Here is an 8,590-nt window from a genome sequence, read left to right as displayed (position 1 = left end):
TCTCGATCGTGAAACCCTAGCACTAGGCATATCATTATTAGAGACACCAGGACTGGGAATGGACTCGGGCCATACAACAAAAGATTGTAAAATCAGAAAGAGGCAGTCATGCATACAATGTTCAAGACTTAAGGTATTTATATTAGCCTCCAAAGAGCAAGGGACAGTGTTAGATGCTGATAAGAAATTATTTTAGAGTTTGCACATATTTGGGCAGAGCTACTAGCTTAACTAGCCAACGTTTTCCATTACCATGTCTGTACTTTATATTTCTGAGATTAAGTACCTACAATTGTAGGATAGCTGTATTGACATAAAAGTACGTTCGTTAGACCAGCATCATTTATTGACTATGAAAATCCCACTTTACATTTAAAACCAAGTTTTCCATCGGATATTGAAAGCAAAACCTAAAATGGACCACATCGTGTCACCAACACGATTTCCTTGCGCCAATTGCACTAGCAACTTGGTTTTGTGGTGGAGAGAATGAGGAGTGTTTGAAAAAGTTTGTTACTGGATTGTATTGTGCTTTCAAGTGTATATTTGATATTATTTTGGCCTTTTTGTTCAAACAAAACCCCCATATTACAAGTAAGTTGAAAAGTGAAGAGGATTGATATCTGTGAGCACCATGTTTATTCGGCTAACTCTACCTAATCAGCCAGATAAAACGCAAGTAATTTACGAGGTCTAATGGTTTTCTGCCCTCCGGTATCCCCTCTTTCTCAACCTCTCTCTCCCTCTTGGGCTGTCTCCTGCTCTGTGCGATATGTTTAGTTACTCCTTCTCCGCCATTAACGATAGCTTTACCTGTGATAAGTGTAGGTTAAATGCTAGGCTGACGGAGAAGATTGCTGAATTGGAAACTTGCATCCGTACCTTACATGAAATTCTAGATAGTGAGAAGTTTATAGAATCCTTCTCGGTTCCGGATGCACCAGTTAGTCTGTCTACAGTTAGCACCCCGGCTGAGCCTTTGCAGCAAGGCGGGTGGATTACAATTCGGGAACGTAGTCGAAAATTTAAGCCACCAGTGCTCCAACGTCCTATTCACATTTCAAACAGGTTCTCACAAGCTCACAATCACTGTCTTTCAGCAGAATATGCAACCAGTTGCGCAAACCCATTTGCATCAGCCCGCCATTTCACCTGTCTTCCACCACGCCATGTGCATTTCCCTGAGCTTATAAAGAAATCACATGGGTGTAATCCCACCCCCAGGACCACCTGGTTCACATCACTTGATGCCAGCCACCAATTATAAAAAGAAATGGAAATATTATATGTGGGATTGTATGTGTGTGTGCGAATGTCTCATGTACTTGTAACAATGTGTTATTTTTACTGTTTGTGTCAAATGTCTAGCGTGTAAATATTTCTGTTTAAATGATTGGTTGAATAACACATATCACTGCTATTTTCACTGACCATGTTAAATGTACTCAATTCTGTGTCTGAGCTCAAAGCACTGCCAAACGGAGCTACAGAACAGACTTAATGTAGATGGGGGTAGATGGCAGCTACCACTGCAGTCTCAGTTTACAGGGAGGAATTTTTGTATTTACTTAAAATTGGTGTGTAGATATTTTCTTTTATGCCTTTATTTTTTTCTCAGGGTTGTAGATTATTTATGAAATTGGTTTCATGTTTTTGTATTGTTCATTTATTGTAGGTGGCTGTTCTAAGCTAATGTATTTAATATATGGTGGTTCATGCCAGGGGAGGAGCTGCTTGTATAAAGCACTGAGTTCCTCCTGGCAGTGCTGACTCAACATGCATAGCAGACTTTGGGCCACAAGGCATAGCCAAATTTAGTAAAGTACTGCGTTTCTTCTATTTCATTATTTTTTCCTTTTGTTAGGTACAGTTTTTATCTTCTAGTATTTTTGTTCACTGTATATATTTTTGCACTCATTTGAGAACTAGCACTGTAAAAAAAAAAAAAAAAATTCACCGGGTTCTTTGACCTCACTGCTGCTTTGCCACGTTTGTTTTCTTCCGGCTATCGGAGTTACCCTTACAGTGCCACTTACAAAGTAGGGTATTAGATGCTGTGGGTAGATACCCGGGGAGAACACAAAACAGCTACATTTGGAGCAACTGTGACCAGTGACATAGTTATGGATGCTGGCTTCTGGATGACAGTTGGTAAGTCTAATTTGAATATTACAAATAGCAAAATGCCTACCCTTACTATAAAGTGTAGATTTTATTTGAGCTATTACATCTCCACAGTAAACCTAATATAGCCTATACCCTATACTAAAGTTAACATTTGCCATTTGTAATATTCTAATAAAAGGTACCCTTGTCAGCTAGAAGCCATATATATTAAATGTTGGCCTATAATTCTAATTCAGTCCGACCACCAGCCAAAGACATAAGTCATTCAAGAGACTGAAACAATGAATACGTTCATGGTAATTCAATTTGCCATGGCTCAACAGCTTTTTATTAATTATTTTGTTGATTGAGGCACAATGACTTACACCTTTCAGGTTTGCAAGTAATTTCCTTAACGCTTTGGGTAAAAAAGCGCTATATAAATTCAGTCCATTCAACATGTGATCATTGCAGTGCGTGCATTGGGTATTAACTGGGTACCAGTTATCTGGGTATTCTGATAATTGAATCATTATATTATGCCATAATTCACCAGTATTAAATATCGCAATTAATGTGTGCATAGAGGTGTTTCTGCTATTCTAATGCCAATAGAGAGGCAAATAATCACAACATTTACATTAGCTATTGAGTTAGGACTCAAATCCTGATGTAAGAAAAGAAAGTGTTAATTTTCTAACAGTTTATTAAGAAGAAATTTTAGAAGGCATATTTTTAAAAAGTGGATTTAAGGCATTTTGTTGTTTTTATTGGCTCTGTATTGTCTTCACTACAATGGCAGATATTTCAGGAATTTAAAACAATTATCTCACGTCAAAGGTTGAAACTTTTCCAATGTCTACTTTCGCTATTTTTGCTCCGCTTTTCGTACTGGTGCATACTGTCATGGTTCTGTGGTTTGTCTGCGTTTCTCTTTTTTGGCCGCCAGATGGCGAAACTTCGGTTTTTAGTTCTGTTCATTTACCCTGTCTAATTGTATTATTGTTTTCTATTATTCAATTATTGTTTTTTGGTTGTCTCGTTTTCCCTTCCCTCTCTGTGGCCTGATTGTGCATTATGCCCTGCTGTGTCTCGTCAGTGTCTTGCCTATTTAAGTGCTTGTCTTCCCTGACTCGGGTGCTGGATCCTTTTTCTTGTGTGCATATTGGATTGTGTTTCGGTTTTGTGCTCCTTCTTGTTCTTGTTACTCAGTGTTTTGCCGTGAGTGTTTTCCTCCCTGCCCGTGTTCTGTTTTTGCATTGTTTTTTGAATTTCTGCATTTTCTCTGGTTTTGCGCATTAAGATCTTAGTCCTTTTTTTGACTGCCCTGCGAGGCTTTGTTTTTGTTCCCTTTTGTTTTTTGTTCTTATTTAAAGCAACTTTCTCAGTTTGGATTTTCCCTGTGGATTTTGAGTGTTTTTTGACTCTGGGTCCATTCCCTCGCCTCCCCTGACACATACACCGTTAAATCTCTCTAAATTACACTCAGGAGCATGCACATAATGAAAAATCATAGAGTAAACTTAAGGACTAGCAGAGGACTTTCTGAGAATCACCTGGTGCAGAAATCCATTTCCATGCTAATACGGAACTACATTTTCCACGCTCCATTTCCTCCCTAAACTTAATAAGAAGCACATCCTGTGTTAGTATGGTACTTTGTAAATCCATATTAAAATGCAACTGCATACTAAAAAGTGAAGGCACACTGCAACCCCCATGGTACCCAGTGTTTGCTCTGTTATTATTCATCAAGTACTGTGGCTTTTGTAAAAATGTATTCATTTATTTTACTTACCTCCTGTGTCAGTCTCTGCTACTGGATCCTGACCCTGAGCCTTGTGTCAGTAGTTGAAGACAGGTGGCATATTATGGTGTGAATCATTTTGTTGTTCAAAGCATAGATGCACTTTAGAGGCATTTAATTGAGATTTGTACATTTATTCAAATTCAATATGAGATTACAGATGCATGTCATTAGAACAAAGGGCTCCACGTGGAGATTACTTGAAGGTAAATTCCACTTTGAAACACTGAACTGTTTTCATTACAAAGTAATTTATTAACTTGTAGGAGATGATAAAATCAAGAGAGCAAGTGAAGAATAAGCAATTGTTGATTCTCAAGCACAATGGTTAATTACCTACATTCATAACATGCTATTAAACATTGTAGTTGATAGTCAGCAGTGATAGCAAACCTTGTTAAAATGTTTTGCTTAAGCATGAAATATTCTAGGTTGAAAGGTCTTTGTTGTTTTGTATACAATAAAGGGCATCAATTTTGTTGTAAAACAAACAAGCTCACATAGAAGAACTTAAACAAATAACACCAGTAATCAGGAAGCAACACCATTTACATTACATTTCTCCTAAAATGGCTTCATAACAGGCCTTTATTTTAAATTTCAAACAATCGAGACCTCTCACAAGAATATGTATGTGTGTGTGTGTGTGTGTGTTTCTGTGTTTGTGTGTGTATGTGCATAGAAATTTGAATATATTAACAAGTAAATTATGACATATATAATTAGCATCATACAGTCACTTCCATGATATAACTTTTTTTTACTAAAAAAATCTGACGTTTAAGTTACTTTTTATACTGTTCTGAAATCTGCTTTCATTTCAAGGTTCCGTCTTGACGAAACCTTAACTGAGAGTGAGACGAACAAAACAAGATTATATGGATGATATTGTCCCTTGGAAATTTCTCAAAAGTGCTATTCGTATCGTCAGCAGATCAATCAATCTGCCTGTTACTTTTGCTATCAGATATCATAGACCTCCTGTGTGGCTGATAAAAACAACTCATTGAAGTCTCTAACCTCTGCCCACTCTTAGGCATCGTCAGTTTACTGTGCAGTGTCACAACATCTGGGTTTTTGACGTTGCCATCTGCTTCTTTGTTAAAGGAACATTGAGATGCTGTGGTCTCAGAGTTATTTTTGATTGATGACAGGGGAAGCTTATCACTATCTCCTAATGGTGGGTGATCTGTGAAGGGAAAGAGAGCGCTGAACAGAATGAGACTTTGTGGTCTATTTGGCCTAGTCCTGAGGGATTGTCTCTGTAGTGTTGTGGATTTTTCAAATCTAGCAGAGTTGTTGGAGGCCTCCTCTTTGGAATCAGGTTTCCATCTTAACACAGGTTTATCTGCTGGGAATGTGGCCTTACACATCTCAAAGGAATTGCATGTTTTTACATGCCTGTGTATCTTGGACAATGGTTTATCAAATTCCATCTCATTAGAGGTTAAAGCTGGGCGAGAGTGTAGCACTCCCATTCTGCTGCCTGCAAACAAGTTTTCTTGTTCATTCTCCTGCGATGACTCTGGCTTTTTCAACTGAAGGGCTTGAGGTATTTGGCAGTACTGCATCTTTGGAGCTATCACTGGAACTGATTTAGCCTGGCAAGTCTTAACTATGAAAGATGTTCTAATAGAGGACACACTGATGGGAGCAGAGTTGCGACGCATGGCAGTTTGACGATCAGTCAGAAACATTTCTAGCTCAAAAGATGAACGGTTGTATTTGGTCTCAACTATCGCTATTGACGCTCTTTTGTTCAAAAAAATATCTGGAAATGCATGCTGACCTAACTTTTCTATGTGTGACATTCCCTGATCCAAGTTCAGGGAATAGGGTCTCTTGTGCTTTAGAGGAGTTGTTTCTTTAATTTTTTCAAAATCTAATGTATCTTGAGATTTTTGTTTTTTGGGCTTTAGAAAAGAATGATTACTTTTTTGTTCTAGAGTTTTTGTCAGTCTTCCTACAGATTTTGCTTCAGCTCTGTTTTCCGGGTTCTGTAGATTTTCCACACTTTGCCCTTTTAAGTTCGGACATTTATGAACAATTTTTCTAACAGATGGCACAGTTCTCATACTAGTATTGAAGCTGTCAACAATATCTTTTCCTTTGTTGATGTCTCCCATTAAACATAAAGTCAGTTCTTCTGATTTTAATAAAAAATCAAATGTTTTAAGGGAATGGAGTGGGCTAGTCACCCATTGTTTTGTGGTACTGCAGTCTTCCCAGGGCTCTACCTGCTCTGAATCCTCTGAATTTCTCTGCCAAGTGTTCTCGTCAACTTTATCTGGTAGATCCAGGGATTTTTGTCTTTCTTCCATTGGCTTTGTGACAACGATATTCCTGAGGTCATTCTTTTCACCACTGAAGATAGCTCCTGTGCACTTTTGCTTGCCATGGTTTCCAGTTGTTTTTGTTAGTTCCCCTGAAATAGAACCACAGTTACTTTATTATGACTGAAGCACATTTTATACATTACATTACATTACAGGCATTTAGCAGACGCTCTTATCCAGAGCGACTTACACAACTTTTACATAGCATTTTACATTGTATCCATTTATACAGCTGGATATATACTGAAGCAATTCCGGTTAAGTACCTTGCTCAAGGGTACAATGGCAGTGTCCTTACCCGGGAATCGAACCTACGACCTTTCGGTTACAAGCCCAGTTCCTTACCCACTGTGCTACACTCCTCCGGCTATACTTTCTGAATCACTTTTAATTGAGACTTGGTTGAAGCCCATTTCCTTCCCTGTATGTAAGATGTATAGACCGATTATATGGCTAAGGAAAGCTCTTTTTGTGTCTGTATGTACTGTAATTTTACTCCATGTAGCAACAGTCTACTTTCAGAGAATTGTTTCTCATCTAATCAGCAACTAATCACTGCACCCATGCACCCAGTGGATGCATACATGGCTATTTGTCAATTATTGTCAATTATAGTTCTGAATTTCGCTTCCGCTAAATCTAAAATCAATTTTTTCTCCTCTTATTTTTACGCATCATAGACATGCAAGATGCACTGTGTAAATAACTCTGGAGTTTCTGGAAGGTGTATTTTCATCACTTCACAGAGTTAACGGCTTCCATTTGCAGCCACTGATATAACTAACACAGTTAGCATGCTGCCCATATTGTCTAATATTTTTGTACTGGACACATAGGGATGAAATTGATATCAATCTTATTGTCTAACTATACGTAAGTTAGGCAAAAAGCAAATTCCCCCAAAAAGTCAGACTATTCCTTTAAGGGCTGTTAATGTAATTTTCTCTGTTTAATACAAGGTACATGAGTAAATCACTTTTTCTTGTACAGTAGGTGTCTTAAGGTGAACATATTTACCAGCTTTGTAGGTAGACTCAGTTTTATCCTTTGTAATGTCAGGCTCAATGATTTTCGGAACAAGGTGAAGAATGGGCCAAGGCCCATTTTCTTCCTCGATACATTTCTTGCCCTGTGGAAAAAAGAGGTTTTTATTCCACTGAGATACACATCTGTTTTAACACTAGTGTTAAAATTTAAATTTGACCGGACAAACTTGTTGCTTTCATAGATATTTCCATTGCCTGTTCATGACCTAGTGACAGGGATTAAAGTGGAAAAAAAATTCATCTTTGTCAAGTCAACTTCACAGCAACAGCTATGACTGCAGAGAGTGTGTAGTCATCATAACTTAAAGAGAGATTACAATCATGGACGTCGGGGTGGGGGGTGGATAGTTACCGTTGGGGGGTGAAAAGGAAAATCACCAGAAATGCCACATTTTCAGATGTGACTGACCTTTTCAAATGTGAACTACAATTTTCACATTTGACTTCAAATAGCATAGGTTGCCGTTTCCCGTTCTCATCTTAAAAGTGTGATTATTTTTATAGTTCACATGTGTACTCTTCACATGTTGGGTGTTCAAATGTGTTTTTTTAACACGTGATTTTTTCCCCAAGGGACAGAAAGTTGGTGGGGATGGAGGGAGTGTGAGGGGGCACAAAAGTGCACATCTAAGTACATGGAATTTCTTATTTTTATTCATTTTTTAAGTGAAAAATATACATACAATCATTTTTTAACATAAAATATTTGTTCTCAGTTTACCATGTACACAGATTTTAGTGTTCATCTTGAGGTGTGAAAGTTGCTAAAACAATGGCTAGCCCAATTACTGTATTATCTCAACATCAACAAATTGCGCTTCGCTCAGAAGGATGTATGTTTTACATTGAAAGAAAGTTAATATGGTGTTATTACAAGAAACTAATTTACCTTCCTAAATATGTTCCAAGATTACAAAATAGACATATAGCAAATGTAGTATCAGGAGATAATTCCAGGAAAAAATGGCGTTGCCATTTTAATTAGAAAGAATCGTAAGTTTAATTTTGAGAAGACTGGTTCCAATATTAAAAGCAGAATTGCATTTTCCTGTATGTGGATCGAGGGTAAGAACATTGGGCCTCACTCACCAAAATCTTCCTAAGTTTTTTCTTAAATTTGTTCTTGAGAAAGGTCCTAAGAAAAGTCTAAGTCAGATTCACAACGTGTTCTTAAACCGCAGAATTGTTCGCACATGTGTTCTTAAAATGGTGAATCCCATTGTCCTCGTAAATGGAAAGCACGTGCCAGTTGTTCCTAATTAGCATAGGTAAAAGCCCCACCAGTCCCCATAAAA

At 37.7% G+C, this 8,590-nt stretch overlaps 1 protein-coding gene across 1 annotated transcript; it reads right to left on the bottom strand.

Moving 5' to 3' along the window:
- Positions 1 to 4,026: 4,026 nt before the first annotated feature.
- On the bottom strand, positions 4,027 to 7,417 carry LOC118219422 (rho GTPase-activating protein 31-like). Its single transcript, XM_035402566.1, has 2 exons — positions 7,267 to 7,417; positions 4,027 to 6,338 (listed from the first exon to the last, which is right to left on the bottom strand). The coding sequence occupies exon 2, from the start codon at positions 6,232 to 6,234 to the stop codon at positions 4,849 to 4,851; it is 1,386 nt and encodes a 461-aa protein (XP_035258457.1). The 5' UTR covers positions 6,235 to 6,338; positions 7,267 to 7,417; the 3' UTR covers positions 4,027 to 4,848.
- Between the last annotated feature and the right edge of the window lie 1,173 nt (positions 7,418 to 8,590).

Source organism: Anguilla anguilla, unplaced genomic scaffold, assembly GCF_013347855.1.
Source record: "Anguilla anguilla isolate fAngAng1 unplaced genomic scaffold, fAngAng1.pri scaffold_146_arrow_ctg1, whole genome shotgun sequence".
Classification (NCBI taxonomy): Eukaryota; Metazoa; Chordata; class Actinopteri; order Anguilliformes; family Anguillidae; genus Anguilla; species Anguilla anguilla.
The sequence above is the reverse complement of the archived record's forward strand: the minus strand, read 5'-3'. Positions and strand labels throughout refer to the sequence as shown.

Coding starts and splice junctions, on each gene's coding strand:
- LOC118219422 (XM_035402566.1), bottom strand. CDS start 6,234: ATGGAAGAAAGACAAAAATCCCTGGATCTACCAGATAAAGTTGACGAG.